The 21,891-nt window shown below is 38.6% G+C and overlaps 1 protein-coding gene across 3 annotated transcripts; it reads left to right on the top strand.

Annotated features, from left to right (window-relative positions):
- The first annotated feature begins 235 nt into the window (after positions 1-235).
- On the top strand, positions 236-15,427 carry NUP42 (nucleoporin 42). Of its 3 annotated transcripts, XM_045564324.1 has the most exons (7): positions 236-597; positions 3,355-3,583; positions 5,272-5,366; positions 10,565-10,641; positions 11,402-11,488; positions 13,898-13,982; positions 14,548-15,427. In XM_045564324.1, the coding sequence occupies exons 1-7, from the start codon at positions 477-479 to the stop codon at positions 15,123-15,125; spliced, it is 1,272 nt and encodes a 423-aa protein (XP_045420280.1). In that variant the 5' UTR covers positions 236-476; the 3' UTR covers positions 15,126-15,427. The 3 variants fall into 3 exon arrangements, with proteins under 3 accessions (XP_045420280.1, XP_045420281.1, XP_045420282.1); XM_045564325.1 differs by lacking the exons at positions 236-597; positions 5,272-5,366 and having other exon boundaries at positions 3,510-3,583; XM_045564326.1 differs by lacking the exons at positions 236-597; positions 3,355-3,583; positions 10,565-10,641 and having other exon boundaries at positions 5,278-5,366.
- Positions 15,428-21,891: the final 6,464 nt, after the last annotated feature.

Below are 21,891 nucleotides of genomic sequence, written 5' to 3' on the forward strand. Positions count from 1 at the left end.
AAAGAAATATTGCTTCCTATAAACGTTACAGCCGACTGTGCAATTTTTCACTTTCTCAGCAGTTACAAATGAAAAGAACGCCTCGGCCTCTAAAACCAGAGCTAATCCACCTCTCAGGTCCTTACTGAAGCTCTGCGTTTGTTTAATCTGCTTTCCTCTCATTTCGGACCTTAAGCCTCACCTAAGTCTGAGACCCTGCACCGGTGTCAAACGCGTTGCCTTTCTCCACGTCACCGTTCAAGCACCCCGCCTTCCCCGGGCACGTGCCGTGCGCCACGGCAGTCCGCTCTTCTCAAATCCTATTGGCTAAAATCCACGTCTCTCATCGCTCCGGACGCGGAACAAGAGGGAAAGCGCCTTCTCCGGGCGCGAGAAGATGACGTCACCGTAGCCGATTAAGCGCCCTCGGTTGGCCAGGGCTCTCTGCTCGCTGACTGGTGCCGACTGAAAACCCCTCCGTTGGCGACGCCGTCGCAATGACCATCTGTCAATTCTTCCTTCAAGGCCGGTGCCGCTTTGGAGACCGTTGCTGGAACGAACATCCCGGTGCCAGGGGTGCGGGCGGAGGACGGCAGCAGCCACAGCAGCAGCCCGCAGGTGACGCTCCCCTCTATCCTCTGCCGCTAGCCGAGCGGGGAAGGCGTGGCAGGAGGCCGGCCGGCGGGCCTCTGCCGTCCCGCGGATGTCCTCCTGCTGGCCGCGGCGCCGCTTCACGCCGGTCAGGTGACCCGAACGTGCACGCGGCGCGGCCTCGCCGACCCCGCCCACAGGGCCCGCATTGCGTTTTTACCCGACGTTTGTAGCCCAGGGTTAGGCGAGTAGTCGGTTTTCGCTGAGCGGGCGAGGACAGGCGTTGGGCCCTGGATGCTTATGCCAAACAATGAGTGTTTAAATCGGAAGTGTCTGTCTAAACTACCTTGTTGGTGAATGGCAGTGATGGGAAAAATTCTCTTGAGTCCACAAAGGGCCTCCTTGCTTTACCATCCTTATGTATGCTTGGTTTCTTCGCTTGTCACCTTGAATATAATATTTACTAAGTTTTTTATTCGAGAGAGAAGCTAACGACTTGGGTCAGAATCAGAACTTTTCATTTTGGGGAAGTCGCGAACTCCTTCGAAAAATCTAATGAAAGCTACAGAGCCATACCGCAGAAAAATGCACATGCTCGTAAACTTGGGAAGGTGGGACGCCCAGTTAAGAACGCTCCAGATTGTGAGCAAAGGGAATGTGGGGGCCACGTTGCCCTGCTCTCTGGATGTATGTCATTGTCAAAGCTTTTGTCTTCAAGGAGAAGAGGGAACAGACATGAAACCATAGCACAACACAGGATTTTAAAGGTCCGATGCATAATTAGGTGTTATTTTCTTAGCATTGGAATTTAGTGCTTTAAAGTATCACAAGGTGCTGTCTCCTTCACTCCCCTCCTTTGAGACTATTCATCTGACCCGTAAACCTTGTGTTGAATGGTGGTTTCACATCTGATCCCTCTTCTTGAAGACAGTTCTTTTGGGTCATCCACAATTGGTCTAGTGAAATATTCCAAACCAAAAATTAGGACTCGGGATCTGATAAATGTATTTTCAGGAACAACAGACCATAATATTTGACATTCTGTGGAGCCTTTCTCTTAGTGTAATTAGAAAATAAATGTTGAATGGATAGATTGATGGATGAAAAAAGTATAAATAAAACTTTACAGATGGCTGGCGCGGTGGCTCACACCTGTAATCCTAGCACTCTGGGAGGCCGAGGCGGGTGGATCGCTCGAGGTCAGGAATTCGAGACCAGCCTGAGCAACAGCGAGACCCCGTCTCTACTAAAAATAGAAATTATCTGGACAACTAAAAATATATATAGAAAAAATTAGCCGGGCATGGTGGCGCATGCCTGTAGTCCCAGCTACTCAGGAGGCTGAGGCAGTAGGATCGCTTAAGCCCAGGAGTTTGAGGTTGCTGTGAGCTAGGCTGACGCCACGGCACTCACTCTACTTCGGGCAACAAAGCGAGACTCTGTCTCAAAAAAAAAAAAACAAAAAAACTTTACAGATAAATGGTGTATAGCTCCCAGAAACAAATGAATGCTTCTACGATTATGAGTAAGTGTGAAAGCCAAAAGCGACATACAGTGAAAGTGAATTTCTTCAGTTGTGTCAACAAAGGTAGAATTTGAAACTTTAGGAAAAAAGATACCATTAACTCCTACTTGAGGGATCTGATCCTCCCTTTTCTTTCTGGATTTATTAAGTAGTTTAGAGTTGAGAAATGAACTTTCATAACTGAGCATATGTCCCATCATTCCAATTTTTAATGTATTTAATGGAATATCTCCTAATTCAGTCAGAAACAAGACAAATTACCTTTATTTTGGCCCTAAATAGAAAGTGATGAGTAACCGAGATTGTTAAAGTGATAAAATTAAAGACAATATAGAGAGGGCAGGCACAGTGGCTTGCTCCTGTAATCCTAGCACTCTGGGAGGCCGAAGCGGGAGGACTGCTTGAGGCCAGAAGTTCTAGACCAGCCTGAGCAAGACTGAGACCCCATCTCTACAAAAAATAGAAAAATTAGTCGGGTGTGGTGCCGCACATCTGCAGGAGGATCCCTGGAGCCCAGGAGTTTGAGGTTGCAGTAAGCTATGATGATGCCACTGCACTCTAGCTTGTCTCAAAAAAAAAAAAAAGACAATATAAAAACAGGAGAGAATCCTGTTGACTCATTTTGCTATTTATGAAGTATTAGAAATCTTAGAGAGGAACTCATTACACTTCGGGCACATGTAAATTACCTCTGTAATCTCCCTATGAATGATAGGTGGGTAGGTGTTGTTTTCCCAGAGGGAAGACTGAGTCTCATAGACATAAGCATCTATTCAAGTACAGAGGGTAATCTTTTATATTCAACAGACTCTTTAATTCACTATCCATTTTTCAGCCTGTCCTATGATATAGGGCCAGGTGGGGGAGGAAAAAAATGATATAAACACAGCTTTTTATCCTTAAGGAGCTTATGATTTAGGATGCATGCCCTCTGTCCACTACACTATCAAAACAATTGTTTATTTAATAAACTTACTCAGCTTAACTTAGTAATATATCATTATTTTCCTTTGGATTTATAGCCTTCTCAATCTCATTAAACAAAAATGCAATCAGACCACTATGTGATTTGTTGCTATTACACCTAACTGCTATATATAAATCAAAATGAAGAGATTGTCATTTTAAATGAATGGAAGTGTGGTACTTGTTGAATCTTTGTATAATGTCTAAACATAATAAGACAAAATATAATGAAGATTTTTGAGATTTAAAAGAGGATTTGCGAGTAAAGTTATTTGTTTTATTGCTTATTTTAGGCAGTAACAGACGTGGATGGAATACCACCAGCCAGAGATATTCCAGTGTCATTCAGCCATCCAGTTTCTCCAAACCAACACCATGGGGGGGCAGCAGAGATCAAGAAAAGCCATCTTTCAGCTCTTTTGATTCTGGAGCTTCAACTAATAGGAACAGGGGCTTTGGATTGTCAGAGAACTCATTTGCTTCACTTAGCTCTGATGGGCAAAAAGATGAAAAGAAACTTCTGTAAGTGAAACCCTTCCAGAAAATTACTACCCACTTGCTTATTTTTTTCAAAAGCATCTACAGTGTTTTTAAAAAAGAAATAATGCATTATTAAAAAATCAGAATGAGCAAAAAGAAGAAAAATCCTATCCTATCACTCAGGGATAACCAATCTCTTGCTATCATATATATCATACTATAGACTTTATTTCACTGAAAAATATATCATCTTTCCATATTAGTAGAGGGCCTTTTTAGAGCTAATTATGCTTTTTCCACTGTCTATTTTTAACACTGTATTGTGACTATCTTTCTAAGGTTAGTCCTGCTTAAGTTCATTCTAAACTATGAGTTCTTTACCATAGGTTCGGGGTCCCTGTTATAAAGGATTCCCCTGAGGTAATTTAGAACAACTTGTGATCTTGGCAGTCACTTGTAGCATCTCTTATTTCTTTCTAAAACTTTTATTTTGATTACCCTATTCAAACTGATTTAATTTGATTTGTGTCATTTATTGTGGAGTAGATTCATGACATTTCTTGAGAACATTCCTGGTAAAATTTATGACTGGTGCCAAAACAATGCTTGGCTGTCTAACATTCCCTCAGTTCATAGCTTCCAGGAGGGAATTTAATATACTTGGTTAGTCGTTTACTTCCCATAACTAAGTCAGAACTGGTGGTAAACATTTTGAGCCGTGCACCATATACAATTAATTTTTTAAAAAAGTAAAAGAACAAGTAAAACTCTACTTTCTATATTTGTTGCATTCCTAAATTTAATATAGTATTCTCTGTGATATCTGTCATTTTATTGTTGCATTCTGGATGGGGGGAAATTTCATTGTAGAACCAAATCTATTCATGGCTTTGCCACAAATTAATTGTATGAACATGGGTCTGCTTCCCCTGTTGCAAAATGTGAGAATTAGACAAAATGATCTCTGAAATCCTATAACCCACTTTTAAAATTTTATGATTCTATCATTTAAGTCGTACTTTGTCATTCCCAATTAAATGATCATTGATGTTTATAATAATGAGCAAAAAAAGATTAAAGTTAGTATTGTATATTTTATTATACTTTAATTCTTTTAAAAATGTATGGTATGTATGGTATATTCGTTAATGGTTCACTGTATTAGAGAACCAAATTATTAACTGTAAAATATAGTTCATATTTCTATAAGCTTCTGCTTTAAAGAACACTCTTCAGAAAATATGAGAAAAATTTAACACTGTGTATTTACTAGAATTTTAAATTTTAGTCTTTGAAACTTTTGTATAAGCTCCTCCCCCTGCCAGGTGTGCTTTGCTGCCATATCCATGGCAGGAATATTCTTCTGGCCCTGAAGAAGAGTGTCACCACCAGGAAGCCTTCCTTGATATTCCCTGTTACCACCCTCCCCTGCCAGCACTGGCTCAGGGACTCTCTTCTGAGCTTCCCAAGGAGCCTGATGACATTTTTCCTTGGGCACCCCGCAGCAGAGGAGGGAGACAGTTAATAACCAAATTATTAACTGTAAAATATAGTTCATATTTCTATAAGCTTCTGCTTTAAAGAACACTCTTCAGAAAATATGAGAAAAATTTGACACTATGTATTTACTAGAATTTTAAATTTTAGTCTTTGAAAATGATAAACAATAAGTTTTACGAAGTAGTTGAAAAGATCCTTTACTTTTTTTTTTTTTTTTTTCTTTTTTTCAGTGAAGGGATTGTAAAAGATATGGAGGTTTGGGAATCATCAGGGCAGTGGATGTTTTCCGTTTATTCACCAGTGAAAACAAAACCTAATGTTTCAGGTAATTGAGAAACTGTGTCTTCAAAATGTGTTCTGTGGTCTGGGCAAGGTGGCTTATACCTGTAATCCTAGCACTTTGGGAGGCCAACGTGGGAGGACACCTGAGGCCAGGAGTTCAAGACTAGCCTGGGCAACATAGTGAGACCCCCATCTCTACAAAATAATTAAAAAATTAGCTGGGTGTGGGTGCCTGTACTCCTAGCTACTGAGGAGGCTGAGGTGGAAGGATCTCTTCAGCCCAGGAGTTTGAGGTTCCAGTGAGCTGTGATCACACCATTGCACTCTAGCCATGAAAAAGTAATTACATACATAATAAACAGGCAAACACACACACACACAAACAACTACAATTAAGAGAGTTTGGACAGTGTTTAAAGTATTCTAGCCGAACTTCATAATCAGATTGAGGTTGGAAAATACAGTTCTTTTAAGATATGTAGTTCTCATGAGAAAATAATTAAGTCAGGACCCACCATAACTCCAATCCTGTAAGCCCAGGAAGAGGCTCTGCTTTCTTGGTTCCCCATATATACAACTTCAGAACCTCTTTAGCTGCCTGCAGTGAATGAAAGAGTCACATCCTGCCTGCCATTAAAACCTTGGTGCCTGGTTCTATTCGTGCTTTCTTCCTATCTTTTTTCTAAGAATAGTTATTTTTCATAAAGCTTATTGAGATTTATCTTAGAGATAATGTTTGAAGGTGAGGAGCAATATTCTTTAGAATACCCCAATATTGCTGGACTACAGCAATATTCTTTAGAATACCCCTTTCCTTCCTATTTTCTTTTGTCCATAGTCCCTAAGCCCTTTCTGAGCTCAAACCTAGACCACTAGGCTTTTCTGAGCCCACTCTGGGTGGTCCTGGGCCTCCATCCTATTGAGGCCGTTACCTAGCAAATGGGAGCACTTGCAGTCACTGCCCCAGAACCCTGGGATCTCCGTCCTGTCTTTGCTATACCTCTTCATTCTCTGTGAGCATTTGTATCACAGCACTCCTTATTTATTCACTCATTCATTTAACGAATATTTATCAAATTTCTTTTGTGCCAAGTACTAGGGATTTATTGATGAGCAAGACACACACAGTCCCTCCCTTATGAAGCTGTTCTTGAGGGAGGGAGATAATAAGTAATGCAAATAAATTAAGATAATTTCAGATAGTGATGTTTTGTGTAAAGAAATGAAGTGTTAAGCCTTTAATCAGTTTAAGTACTAATACTTAATTAGCACTTAAGTCTTATTCAGTTCAGAATTGAACATACTGCCTAATGTCCCAAAGCAGTGGTTCTCAGAATGTGGAATGTGGATCCTTGACTAGGGTTGACAGATAAAATATAGGACATTCAGTTAAATTTCAGATAAAGAATAATTTTAATATATGTATATCCCATGTATTAATAATATTTGGGACACATTTTTACAAAAAATATATTTGTTATATGTTTGAAATTCAGATTCAACTGGACATCATGTATTTTTATTTGCTAAATCTGGCAACTTTATGCCTGAGGCAAAAATATTTTTATAATACGAAAACATTAACTGCCATTTTCACTATTGACATTTGCACTGTTGGTGCAAAAACATTGATGAGTAAAACTGCTTATATCTTAGCATGAATCAAGGCAGAGGCAACAGACTACTAGTAGACTATAGCAGTCACAATAAAAATATTTTGATGCCATTTTAACTTAAGAATGTCCTTGGTGAAGAGGTAAAAGTTATTAATTTTGTTAAACCTTGACCCTGAGTACACATCTTTTTATTATTCTGTGTGACAAAATGAGAAGCACACATAAAGTGCTTCTTCCCCCTACTCAAGCGTGATGGTTATGCTGAGGGAAAGCACTTGTGTGATTGTTTCAGTGAGCGGAGCCAGCGGAGCCACTTTTTTCAAAGACAATTTTTATCTGAAAGAATGACAACTATGATTATCCAGACTTAGGTATTTGGCAGATATTTTCTAAAAAATGAAATGAGCCTGTCACTTCAAAGAAAACAGCTGACATTGTTTATTGCCAATAACAAAATTCAAGCTTTCAGGCAAAAATTAGAATCATGGAAAACTCTTTTCTGTCACCATGAGCCTGATGGCTTCCCAATGAGATGGTTGGCACCATTAACAAATGTGAATTTTTTGATATTATATAATGACATGTGCCAACATTTGGAAGTTCTGCATAACTCAGTGAATTGGTATTTTCCAAATGACCTATGTGTGACATTACAAAATTATACATGTTTGAAAATCTATTCTACATGCATGATAAACCAGTGGATTTTAATTTACTAGTACAAAAAGTTAATATGGCTTGAGTCTACATTATAGCTAACCTTTAAGAAACTATCATTTGCAAAGTTTTGGTGTAGTATCAAACAATGTCCACAATTATTTGAAAACTTATCCACAAGTCTTCCTTTTCTAACTCCATGTCTCTGTGAGTACAGATTTTCTTCATACACTTCAACCAGACCAACATTGCAACAGAATGAATACAGAAGCATGTATAATAATGCAAGTGTTCTATTAAGCCAAATAGTAATGAGATTTACAAACAGAACAATGCTATTCATCTCACTAAATTTTTGGGTTTTGTTTTGGAAAATAGTTTTTTTGTTTATGTAGATATATAATTAGTTTCTTCTTTTTAAATCAATTAATAAATTATAAATTTCTCAGTTTTCATTTTGAATGTGGTAATTATCAATCTATGTAACCTATGTAAACAAAAGCTCTTTGGAGTCCTTAATGATTTTTAAGATGTAAATGGGTCCTCAGACCAAAAAGTTTGAGTACTGTCTTTAGGCATCTATTTTATATATATATATTTTTTTTTTTTTCAATTACATTCCAGAGAAGGAATGGGTCAACCTCCAAGAGTGGAAGAGACATATTATATGTTACTATAATGAATTAACTTTTTCTATGCAGCCAGAAGGATAATACCTTTGTACCACTCTTGCAAGAATTCAGAAAATAGTCACTCAAATCATTTTCTGTGTTCTGTGGTTAAGAGGAGGAACCCCAGTTGAGCTTGGCTGGAAGGAATGAATAGAAAGTAACTAGGGGGATAATGTTTCTTTATTAGATAGAGTGGTTATCCATTCCTAGGAGGCAGTGTTGGAGCTGTGTCCTGAATGAAGAGAAAGTATCGGTTATGGGAAGATTTGGGGGAAACATTCCTGGCAGTAGGAATACCTAGTGCCAAGTCCCTGAAGTAGGAACAAGGTTGGCAATGTTTGAATACTAGTGAGGCCTGAATCACTGAAGGAGAGTAAACAAGGGAAAGAGTAACATGACATAAAGCCAGAGAGATCCGAGGACCAGATCATGTGGGGCCTAATTGCACTTGGCAGTGGGCAGCCAGGAAGAGCATTAAGCAGAAGAGGAATATGATATGATGAGAAAAAGCTGACTAGGGCCAGGCATGGTGGCTCATGCCTGTAATCCTGGGCTTTGGGAGGCCCAGGCAGAAAGATCACTTGAGGCCAGGAGTTTGAGATAAGCCTGAGCAGGAGCAAGACCCCATCTCTACAAAAAAAAAAAAATAGAAAAACTAGCTAGGCATGGTGGTGTGTGCCTGTAGTCCCAGCTACTCAGGAGGCTGAGGCAGGAGGATCCCTTGAGCCCAGGAGTTTGAGGTTGCTGTGAGCTATGATGACACCACTGCACTCTAGGCAACAGAGGGAGACACTGTCTCAGGAAAAAGAGAGAGAGAGAGAGGGGAGAGGAGGGAGGGAGGAAACGAGAAAAAGCTTACTGAGGCTGCTGTGGGAGGGGGGGAAAGGTCTGTTGGGAACAGGGGCAAAAGTAGGGGTAGAGGAACAAGTTAGGGGACACTACTGCTGATGACTGGATTAGAGTTATTAGCGGAGACGGAATTGGTCAGCTTTGGGTTCTGTATTGGAGCTAATTGGAGCTAGAACTGGCAGGATGCTGATAATAGGGAAAGGGAGAAATCCAAAATGCTCCCTAGGTTATTTTGAACTAAGCAGTTAATAAAGATGGAAAAGATAGTCATTAGAAGCAATCCAGGGTTCTGATTTGAACACTTAGTCTTTTCTTTATTCTGAGGTAGATATCCTTGGAGCTAATGATAATCTGGGTTATAAAGGAATTCTTTGTAGAAAATAATCCTGAACATTTTTTTTGTTTCTCAATAAGTTTTCCCAATTAATTATAAAAGTTATGGCTATTGCTTGAGAAAACTTGGAAAGTACAGAAATACATAAATAAAATAGAAATCACCTGATGTCACAGAAATAACAACATTTTAATATATTTCTTTCAAAATATATACACACATTTCTTGTTTTTATATATATAATTAGAATCATAATCTAGTTTTGTATTCTACTTTTTTATTTTCAGTTTGTCTTTTATTACTAAAAATACTAGAATGAACATCCTTATACATAACACGCCTTGTTTACATGTATAATTTACTTCCTGAGGTTAAATCCTAGGACTTGTATTACAATCCAGAGCGTGTGAACATTTTTCAGGCTTGTGATGCTTATGGACAGTTTTCCTCCCAAAAAGTTGTATCATCTTAATTCCTTTAACAGCAACTTAGGAGAAGACCCATTTTACCACATTCTGAATAACATTAAATATCATCTATTTTTAATCTTTGCTGTCCGATAAGTAAAGCATTTTATCTCTATTTTAAATTGGATTTTTAAATGTAACTTTATTTCATTTCCACTTATTTACTGGCTATTTGAATTTTTTTGTGAATTGCATATTCATTATCTTTGCCCATATTGACTTATTTTTCTTACTGATTTATAAGAGCTATTTATACATTAAGGGTGTTAGTTCTTTTCCTGTTATATATGTTGCAAGTATGGTTTTCCTAGTTGACCATTTGCCTTTTAATTTTATTATAGTTTTTGACAGAATTTTTTTTAGACAGAAGCTTGACAGTACATGTAGTCAAATCTTTTTCTTTTCTTTGTTATTCCTTCTACACCACTTATCTTTAGAAGAGTCTTCCCCATTCAAAGATCAAATAACCAACTATATTTTATTCTAATTTTGTACTTCATTAAGCATTAGAGTATAGGGTTTGAATTTTTTCCTTATGATTATGAAAATTTTCTAAACATTACATATTCTCTTGTTTAGCACCTCTGAATTTTCTGTCATAATTATTGGCATTTATTTTAAAGATTCCAATTGATTCCTCACTTCAGGTTTTACAGACATTTCACCAGAGGAGTTGAGGCTTGAATACCATAACTTCTTAACCAGCAATAACTTACAGAGTTATGTAAGTTTGTTTCCTATTCATCTACCTCAACAGATTAGCTGTTAATTACTATTTTCTTTGTTTGTTGTGGCTTGCTTGTATTTTGGCAAAGTTGATGAGATCTATAATTTTTTTTCAGAACAAGGCTACTTTTATTTTTGAATTACTTTCTTTGAACTTGGTTGATTATCTAAAATGATGATAATATATTTTGACTGTAGGAATTAGGATTATCATTATTTTTATTACAAATTACCCAGCAGTCAGTCCCAGAAATCAAACCCTTTCATCATTTGACAGAAACTTATTGAGTATCTGTTAGGTAAAGATGCCATGATGAATGAACTTTAGAAAAAGTTAAATAGGATGCAGTCTGTTATACAGATTAATATTGTCACATACCAAATACCAAAAAAAATTAAAAATCTGGACTAGAATAAGTTGGATACCTGAAGGAAACTATGTAAACTCTATATTTTTCTGTTGTTTACAGTCATGATCATGCATTTCAGTTAGTACATATGTTCACCTTCCATCCACATATAACTAACTCTGCTTGCTAGGTACTTGTGATTATTAACCAGGTGATATAAGGAATTAAAGAACAGGGAGAAGGGACTAGAGATGGAATGTCTTTGGCAAATAGAGGCAGGTCAGTGCAAAATTATGGGCCATAAAACTGTTATACAAACTTTCTGTGATTTTGGCAAATAAATGCATGAAGTTGTTATTGAAGAAATGAAACATACAGTATTGAGTCATTATCTTTCTGTCTTTTCAGCTAAATTCAGTCCAACAGTTAATAAATCAATGGAGGAACAGAGTAAATGAACTGAAAAATATAAATATATCAACTAAAGTAGCTTTGGTGAGTATTGGAGAATTTTCTTATCTATTGCTTTTTTGCAGAGGATATTTCACTTTGGATTTGGAAAGCAAAGCAAAAATTCTCTGTCAAGAATTATGATACACACATTCCTGAGATATGATCATTTAGAGTCAAGGTTCTGAAATTGTTTTCTCTCTGTTCCTCAGTCAGAAAAGCAGGATAAATATGCTTTTTAAAAACTATTTTTAGGGTAAAGTCTTTAACTTTGGTAGTACTAGTTTTAAAAATTGGAAAATACTACATAAATTCAAGAATTTAAGGTTATCTGTGTTTAAAAAGAAATTACTTTGAAAAATGAAATGAATGCACATTCAGACTAATATATACTTTTGTGACTGAAGGACACTTATTATATGTCCCTTGTCTTATACAAAAATGCAGATACATGATCCTGACTGTAGCCTATTTGTTACTTCTGTCAATAAAATTATGATTTTTCTATCTCCATAAAAAGTTCCTAAGCACCTTATTTCAAAATAAGAAATTGCATTTAGAATTGTAATATTTCCAATTTCTCAGGCAGTTTTTTTCTACTCTCTAAAAACGGATATGAGAGTAGTATCTGCCTAAACAGTGAATGAGTGATGGTCCCAATACACCCCTTTCTTAAATATGTGCTTCCTAAATAACTAGACTCTTGCACGAGCTAACTGTTTTCACCTTTCAGTTGTAATGCTATTTGAAATTAGTGGGACTTGGGAGTATTCACTTCCTATGTGAAAGGTGGCCATTGATGAGAGCTGATGGAGAAGGGATAACTGAGTCCAAAGAACTGTGGAACTTCCCTCTGGGCTGGAACTTCTTTGCTCTTTGCTAACGTCCTAGAGCCCCTCCATAGGTGAGGATCTGGGACAGCCCACCCACAGCTGGCTTAGCATGTTTCAGCAGTTCATGCCTTCTTTATGCTGAATAGTAATCCATTGTATGCATATAATAGAGTCTGTTTATCCACTTACCTGTTAATGAATATTACACTGAAGAGAGAAGCCAGACTTAAAAACAAACCAAAAAAAGAATGTATACCATAAGATTCCATTTATATGAAACTCTGGAAAATACAAGTCTCATCTATAGTGATAGAAAGCTGATGAGTGGTTGCTAGGGACCAGCAGTTTAAGAGGGGTTTACTGGAGAGGGACACGGGAAAACTTTTAGGGGTGATAGAAATGTTCTGAATCTTGATTGTGGTGGTTATAAGTTTGTCAAAACTCACTGAAATATACATAAAATGGGTGCATTTTATTCTGTGTAAACTATACCTCAAAAAAGTTGATTCTTTAAAGATTCTATTGGAGCTTCCAAATGAAAGAAATCATTTATATCTGCTTGGGTTGATTAGGAGAGGTTTCTTGGAGGGAAGGAGTAAGTGAATAGTTCCTTGAAAGGGAGACTAAGATTTCAGTAAGCAGAAATGAAAGACATTTCTAGAGTAGGGAATACTACTGTCTATCTATTTTTAAATATATATAATATATTTTAGAATATACTTTAGCAAGAGCATAAAGTGCTTTCAGGAAATAGGAAATGTTTAATGATTTTAGTGGTAAGCTTTTAATAATACAGTTGTGAATCTACTTCAGTTCAAGCATTAGAGTAGACTAGGTATCCCATAAAGGTCCCTTATACCTAATATCTAGATTTCTTGATAAATTTAGAGCCAACTATATAGGCACTAAAAAAAGTATTATTAAAAAATATTTTTCTGGGCCAGGCGCGGTGGCTCACGCCTGTAATCCTAGCACTCTGGGAGGCCGAGGCAGGAGGATCGCTCGAGGTCAGGAGTTCGAGACCAGCCTGAGCAACAGCGAGACCCCGTCTCTACTAAAAATAGAAAGAAATTAGCTGGCCAACTAAAATATATATAGAAAAAATTAGCCGGGCATGGTGGCGCATGCCTGTAGTCCCAGCTACTCGGGAGGCTGAGGCAGTAGGATCGCTTAAGCCCAGGAGTTTGAGGTTACTGTGAGCTAGGCTGACGCCATGGCACTCACTCTAGCCAGGGCAACAAAATGACACTCGGTCTCAAAAAATATATATATATATTTTTTTTCTGATTATAATATGTGCTCATCATAGAAATTTCAAAAGTATAAAAAAGCATATATAAAATTTAACTCAGCCATAATTCATCAGCCAGAGACAACCACTACTAACTTATTGATGTCCATTTTTTCTATGTATATTCATATTTTATTAGTTGAGAATATACTGCTTATACAGTATTATATCCTACCCTTTTCTTCATCATATTACGAACATTTTCCATGTTAAACGTTTAACTTCACATTTTTATATGCACATTTTAAAAATTGAATTGGCTGTAAAGTGTATGGAAAAGGTACTTGAATTATTTATCAAGCGCTTTATTATTTGCATACTTTTTTAAAGCTCTCTGATGTAAAGGATGGAGTAAATCAAGCGGCACCTACATTTGGATTTGGTAGTAGGCAAGCAACAACATTTGGGTCACCAGGTAAGTGATAAAAATAAGATTTTATAGGTTTCAAATTATAAAGCCTGAATCACCATTTTAAATCACCTTTATAAATTCTACTTACCGCCTTCCATTATGGGGCCTCAAAGAATTTAGTTCATTAAGCATTTGTGAAAGAGAGGCTGGAATGCGCATGTTCTTTGAAAGACCCTATGTTTCAGGCTTTAGAAGTACATTCTAGGAATGGTTTTTCAAGAGTTTCATAGGAATACATAGCTTTGATAGCATCACCTTTGAGAACCTTCTTGTCACTGTATATAACAGCATAGCCTTGCCCTTAAGTGTCAGCTCTGGTGAGATGGTTGGCAAACCAAAAGTCCACTCCCTCGTCCTTGAGTTTTCTCCTTGGGTGAAGGTAATCACAGTGTAAATGGGATGGGTAGCAGAAAGGACAGGACAATAGGGTTTAATGGCTTTGTTCTAGCCTATCAGTTTTACTTCTCTTCCTTCTAATAAGCTTCTAAACATCTAAACATGGCAGAGACTAGGAGGATAATACGGCTACATTTTCTGACTATAATCATTTTTGTTTTGTTTCTTATAGGTTTTCCAGTTAATAGCAGCAGCAGTGATAGTGCTCAGAATTTTAGTTTTAAAACGAACTCTGGATTTGTCCCTGCCCCTTCTGGAAACCCTTCTGTATTCGGAAGTCCTCCAGCATTTGGAGCTATATCTTCTGCCAGTTCTGCCATCTCTACTTCTACTCCAGTTTTTGGATTTAGGAAACCTGAAATCACATCTGCTGCTTCATTTTCATTTAAAAGCCCTGCAACTTCCAGTTTTGGATCACCCGGATTTTCAGGATTTCCAGCTTCCTCTGCAGCAGACCCTGTCAGAGCTCCAGTGGCCCCGGGGTTTGGAAGTGTCAGTTCTGTGGCTGGTTTTGGTAGTCCAGGCGCACATTCTTACACTGCATTTTCCAAGCCATCCAATGACACCTTTGGAAATAGCAGCATATCCACCTCTTTCTCGGTATCAAACAGCATCGTTGCAACAGATAATGTATTATTCACACCCAAGGATAAACTAACAGTGGAAGAACTGGAACAATTTCGATCCAAGAAATTTACTCTGGGAAAAATCCCATTAAAGCCACCACCTATGGAGCTTCTAAATACTTAAAAGGACAATTTTAAATACAAAAAAGAATGGCTTTAAAATTATTTTGAGTGGTTCATATAAAAGAGTCTATATATACATGCACACACACATATATGTTTATATATATGCATGTATGTATTCATAAGGAATATAAGCTTTCAATAATAACTTTAGGGGTTTTAAGTTTTAACATTTTTTTCTTAAGCTTATTTAAGTAAATTGTAACAAAAAAAGACTCAGCAAGCAAGGGAATTTTTTGGTACTGTAATTATGAACGGAACTGAAAAACTGTTATGCTTTGAATAAAGTACTTATTCTATACCACTTCACTGTCTAACCCTTTAAAGTTTTACCTTTAAACGTTTTTTTTTTTTTTTTTTTTTTTTTAGGAAAGAGATAATTTCTGGAACTATTAGGGCAAAAATGCTCAAATATTTAGTCTACTTACAGAATAAACATCAGTAGTTTGGCTTTCCTTCATGTTAAAGATTCTCTTAAAAGGACAAAAATACCAGTTTTCAATCTAAAGAATGAGAAGCTTTTATTTTTAGGACCTAAGAGGCATTTTCCCCTCATAATTTTGTTCCCCTCTCAAATTTGGCATCTCATGGACCACCATTGAGTTTTCTTCGACAATCGTAGGCTAATTTTTATATAATTCTGTTTATTCCTATAAGAGGAATAGGAATTATGATCTCATGTGAATTAGTAGTATATGGGGTCAGGATTCACCAGCTTCTGTTTCTAGGCCTATTAGAATTCTCAGGCATGTTTGGTTTTTTCTTTGTTTTGTTTTGTTTTGTTTTGTTTTGAAACACAGTCTTGCTTTGTTGCCCAGGCTAGAGTGAGTGCTGTGGCATCAGCCTAGCTCACAGCAACCTCAAACTCCCAGGCTCAAGTGATCCTTCTGCCTCAGCCTCCCGAGTAGCTGGGACTACAAGCATGCACCACCATGCCCGGCTAATTTTTTCTATATATTTTTAGTTGTCCAGATAATTTCTTTGTATTTTTAGCAGACACGGGGTCTCGCTCTTACCCAGGCTGGTCTCGAACTCCTGACCTCAAGCGATCCACCCGCCTCGGCCTCAGGCATGTTTGGATCTCCCTGTGTCCTCAGACTGAGGGAGTAAGATGAATCTCTTGTGTATGGATGATCCAAGACACTAAAGGCCTCGTGAGCTGAATTCGATATGTCAGAGTTCTGTGCTTTCTCGGGCCTCAAAAATTACACAGCACTGCCAGAGCAGTTTCCTAACATGGGTCTGGTATTGAGCTGTTTTTTTTAAGTGAGTAAAACCTTACCTAATGAAAGATAAGCACTCCAAATGATTTTAGCATATGTGAAGGATCCAGTCCTCAAAGGATCCAAATTCTCCGTTATACTTTTTGAAGAATTATATCACTCCAGCTAACAGTTTTGGAACCTGATTATAAGAATCACCTGGGGTGCTTGTTAAAAATAATATATCCAGATCGCTCGAGGTCAGGAGTTTGAGACCAGCCTGAGCAAGAGCGAGACCCCGTCTCTACTGAAAATAGGAAGAAATTGGCCGGGTGCGGTGGCTCATGCCTGTAATCCTAGCGCTTAGGAGGCCAAGGCGGGTGGATCCTTTCAGCTCAGGAGTTGGAGACCAGCCTGAGCAAGAGCGAGACCCCATCTCTACTAAAAAGAGAAAGAAATTATATGGACAACTAAAAATATATTGAAAAAATTAGCTGGGCATGGTGGCGCATGCCTGTAGTCCCAGCTACTTGGGAGGCTGAGGCAGGAGGATCACTTGAGCCCAGGAATTTGAGGTTGCTGTGAGCTAGGAGGACGCCATGGCACTCACTCTAGCCTGGGTAACAGAGCGAGACTCTGTCTCAAAAAAAAAAAAAAAAGAAAGAAATTATCTGGCCAACTAAAAATATATATAGAAAAAATGAGCCAGGCATGGCAGCGCATGCCTGTAGTCCCAGCTACTCGGGAGGCTGAGGCAGTAGGATTGCTTAAGCCCAGGTGTTTGAGGTTGCTGTGAGCTAGGCTGACACTACGGCACTCTAGCCTGGGGAACAGAGTGAGACTCTGTCTCAGAAATAAATAAATAAATAAATAAATAAATAAAAATATCCAGATAATAAATCCAAATTTCATGGCCTGTCCATTGTGATGGGCTTGGGGATATATCAACACATATTCCTTGTGATCCTTCAGGCAAGTCTGGGATACAGGAGCCTATCCAGCTGTATTTAGGCTACTTAGTAATGTGTGATTTGGGAGTTTTAATTGTTGAAGTCTGTTTTCTGTGCTCATGCACACACACAAATGCAGTGAATTTAATGGTATCCAAAGTTGTCAAAAGACACAAATAAGGGCTATGGGTTATTTAAAAGTGAGAAACCAAAGCAGAGAGGCCTACAAAGTAGAATCCAGCAGTATGCATGCATACCGGTGTCAGAAGGCAGGAAGAGCAGGAACTCATAGACCCAGGCTAAGGGGCAGCAGGGCTTCAAAAGATCAGAAACACGTAACAATGTAGTGATCAAGCATACAGGCAGATCGAGTTTTCAGATCCTGAGTGAGTGAAGGGTAAAGGCAACCACAGCAAGAGCATGTGCTACCATCTCCTGGGTTTATCCAGTGAGGCAAGAACTAATTCTGGGAGAGCTGGACAAACTGAAAGGTAAACCCTAAAATAAGCACAGCCTCCCTTCACAGCTCCTGCAAACAGTAGCTGTCCCTTTCGCCTAGTGCCTAGACCAAGTGACAGAATTGCAGACAAGGTTTTATTGCAAATGAACTGATTTAACTTGCTTGATTCTCTGATCACAGATCGGAAGAGTGACAGCTGAAAGCTAATTAGAATGGGAGAGAAAGTCAGCTGCTGTTAAAACTAAAAGGTAGAAAATGATTTAGCTCCATAGTATTCGTAAGAGTAAAATAATTCAACCTGAAGCATCAAACAATGATCTAATTGTGGTGGATTCATATATCGGAATACTACATAGCCTTTCTAAATGACCTAAAAGAGAATAACTTGGAAAACTTTTCATTCTATAGTCAATGGGCAAAATCTTGCTATAAAATAGCATGTACAATGTGATCCAACTTGGGGGGAAGTATATATTCATAGGGAAAAGCCTAAAAGTTAACAAACAGTAGCTCAAGTTTCAGAGAGCATTTGCTATGTGCCAAACAATGTCCTAAGCACTTTACATCTATTAGCTAATTTCATCATCACAACCTTGTGATCTAGGTGCTATGATCATGATCCTCATTTCCCAAAAAGAAGACCAAGATTTAGAGATATTAAGTGACCTATCCAAGGTCACTCAACTAGCAAATGGTTGAATTGGAATTCAAACAATAGCCTTAGAGGCCCATGCCTTTAATAACCATTATGCTATACTAAATACTAGATTATAGGCTGGGTGCGGTGGCTCACGCCTGTAATCCTAGCACTCTGGGAGGCCGAGGCGGGTGGATCGCTCGAGGTCAGGAGTTCGAGACCAGCCTGAGCAAGAGTGAGATCCCGTCTCTACTAAAAATAGAAAGAAATTACCTGGCCAACTGAAAATATATATACAAAAAATTAGCCAGGCATGGTGGTGCATGCCTGTAGTCCCAGCTACTCGGGAGGCTGAGGCAGGAGGATCACTTAAGCCCAGGAGTTTGAGGTTGCTGTGAGCTAGGCTGATGCCATAGCACTCACTCTAGCCTGGGCAACAGAGCGAGACTCTGTCTCAAAAAAATAAATAAATAAATACTAGATTATAAGTATATTATATTCTTTTTTCTTATCAGTGTTTTCTACAAAACACATGCATTACCTTTGTGACCCCATTTTTCCTCATATGGGTATAATTTGCAGGATGGAACATAACAGCTTCAGATGGCAAATGCTTAATTTTAGCAGGACAATTAAGTGAAAGTCTTCATTGTCCTAAGACTCAAAATAAACCAAGTACTCAGAAGAGAACAGATCTCTTACCCTTCCTTCCTACCTCCCTCCTTCCCTTTCTAAGCTTCCAGTTGCTTTCCTCTTAGCCAGGAAAGATTCCATAAATAAGACTAAGACATTCTTCTAGTTGGATTGACAGTAGCTGCTTCTCCTCACTCCCTTCTAGCCCCATTCTTTCATTTCTGCCTTTCCACTTTTATTTCCACCACTTTAAAAAAAAGAAACAATTGAAAATCTTCAAAAAGTGGGAAAGTCTTGTAAGGATGCTTTAAAATCTGAAACAGATTGATGAAGACATTGTTTCCCCAAAATATTAGTTTATGTTAAAAATGATTACAGAAGAAAAAACTCAAAATATCTGACCTCATTAATACTCATGAAGGGCAAATTAAAATAATGAGATACTACTTCATGCTCATCAACTTGGCAAAAATTGAAGTCTGTCAATAACAAGTGTTGACAAAAAATTAATACTGTAGAAACTCTTGTGCCTTGTTGATGAAAGTGTGGATTGGTGCAAGTACTTCAGAGAGCAACTTGGCACTATCTAATAACCTTAAAGGTGCACACCCTCTACAACCTAGCATGCCACTCCTATGCAAGACCCCTCCCCAAAGTGTAGGATCAGCAGCATCAACACCACCTGGGAACTTAATACCAATGTGGAATGTCACGTTCTGCTCCAAACTTACCGAATCAGAGTCTGCACTTTAACACGGCCCACCAGATGATTTGTATACACATGAATATATGAGAAACCAGTGCATGAGTGAACAGGGAGACATGGACAAAAATGTACATAGTATTGTTTGTGGTAGCAAAACGTAGAAACAAACAGAAGCCCATCCACAGAATAACAAGTAAACTTTGGTATAATTGGACATATCTGTAAAACTCTAATTCTATGTGTAAACAACAACCAAAACAGGGCAGGTGCAGAATGCTATGTATGATATACCATGTAAAGTACAAAAGTGCAAAACAGTGTTATAGTATTATTTATGGATACATGAGCATAGGAGTAACAGCATGGGAATGATAAGCACCGAATTCAGAATAGCATTTACCTAGGGAAGGAAAAAAGGAATGGGATCCAAAGGACATAGACAGGGGGCTTTATATGTGACTTTTAAAAAAAATCTAAGCTTAATATGACAATGGTAAAACTTGACAATGGGTACCTAGTTATACTTTATATTATTTTCTATACTTTTCCATATGCTTGAAATAAATTTACAAAATTCTAAATATTTAATTTAGGGGGAAAAAAGGAATGCTTTCTTTTCCCACTGTAAATTGTGTATTATCAAGTAGCTTTCAGCTACTGTGAATCAGCTGGTTTGCCAAATTTTACCTAAGTCTGTTGGATTAAATAGGCCACACTGAGGAAGATTGTCGTTCAAATACTGAAGCACAGAAATAAAAGTATTCCAGAGGCTGGCAGTGGCTCATGCCTGTAATCCTAGTACTCTGGGAGGCCGAGGCAGGAGGATCGCTTGAGCTCAGGAGTTTGAGACCAGCCTGAAGAAGAACAAGACCCCATCTCTACTAAAAATAGAAAACAAAAATTAACCAGGCAACTAAAAATAGAAAAAATTAGCCTGGACATGGTGGTGTGCACCTGTAGTCCCAGCTACTCGGGAGGCTGAGGCAGAAGGATTGTGTGAGCCCAGGAGTTTGAGGTTGCTGTGAGCTAGGCTGATGCCACAACACTCTAGCCCAGGCAACAGAGCGAGACTCTGTCTCAGAAAAAAAACAAAAAAAACAAAAACAAAAACCTAGATCCAGGAAAAACTCCAGAGATGTTCTCTGGCCCAGCTTGGGTCATGTGTCCATCCCTTTGCCAGCTCCCGCCCCTGCCTGAGCACTTTGAGACTGGAATTCCTCAGAGCTCCACCAGGCTATATTTCTCTTTACATTTCCTCCACAAGGACCCACTTTCACCCACTCTTCTGTCGTGCCATCTTTGCACATGACATCCATCCATAAGGATGCCTTACAATCCAAAACAGCTGCTGAAGCTCCAGACCCTTTTTAACATCCACCTTCCAGCAAGAGGGCGCAAGAGCACAGGGTAAAAAGGGCATACTTCAGCTCCTTGAAACCGCCTTGCCGAGGTCACTCCTTGCCTCTTGCCTAGCAGAACTGGCAGCACTACAGCGAGCAGCAAGGGCGGCCATGGAGCACGTGGGGAAGGCAGCCCCTGAGCTGCGGGCATGGCTGCCCCAAAGAAAGTTAGGGTTCTGTTAGGAAGAGAGGCATGAACAGTGGCAACTCTCTGCTTCCACCACCCCAGATGAAGATAGGAGATGGAGAGGCAGGGCCTGCCAAGAAAGGCGCGGAGCTGGGTGACCAACGACACAGTTCTCTTTGGAGAGCAGGAGGATGAAGGAGACACTTCAGAGTCTTCAAAGGTAATGTTGTGCCTTCTATGCTCAAGATATTAAATGCTTGTTTGTTTAATGTCTATGTCACCCCTTCCCCCTGCTGCTCAGCAGTCAGCCCCAGGAATCCACAGTACATCTGACCACATTCTGGCACAAAGCCCAGGGCAGAGAAGACAATTAATAAATAACCTGTTGAATGAAAAGAGCTATCTCACTGAACAAAGCAAGCTTCCTTAACAGACAGTCATCAGTCAAATACATTTAGTGGGGTCCAGGCTATAAAACTATCAGCTCTGGACAAATACAAGTAAATCTGAAATAAGGAAACATATTTTTATTTTATTCTAATTTATTAAACTAAATAACACAGCTAGCTGTCAAGTCCAGTACCAAGCACATGTTGACAGTTCTAAACATATGCTACTAATTCACTCCTATCGGGTTGCTGGGGTTTCTTTT

The sequence above is a fragment of the Lemur catta genome, chromosome 11 (assembly GCF_020740605.2).
Source record: "Lemur catta isolate mLemCat1 chromosome 11, mLemCat1.pri, whole genome shotgun sequence".
In the NCBI taxonomy this organism is placed as follows: domain Eukaryota; kingdom Metazoa; phylum Chordata; class Mammalia; order Primates; family Lemuridae; genus Lemur; species Lemur catta.

Bases quoted from the DNA above. Each gene is read 5' to 3' on its own strand.
- NUP42 (XM_045564324.1), top strand. From the start codon at position 477: ATGACCATCTGTCAATTCTTCCTTCAAGGCCGGTGCCGCTTTGGAGAC. The intron at 3,584-5,271 runs GTAAGTGAAACC...TCTTTTTTTCAG, and splicing joins AAAGATGAAAAGAAACTTCT to TGAAGGGATTGTAAAAGATA. The intron at 5,367-10,564 runs GTAATTGAGAAA...TCCTCACTTCAG, and splicing joins AACAAAACCTAATGTTTCAG to GTTTTACAGACATTTCACCA.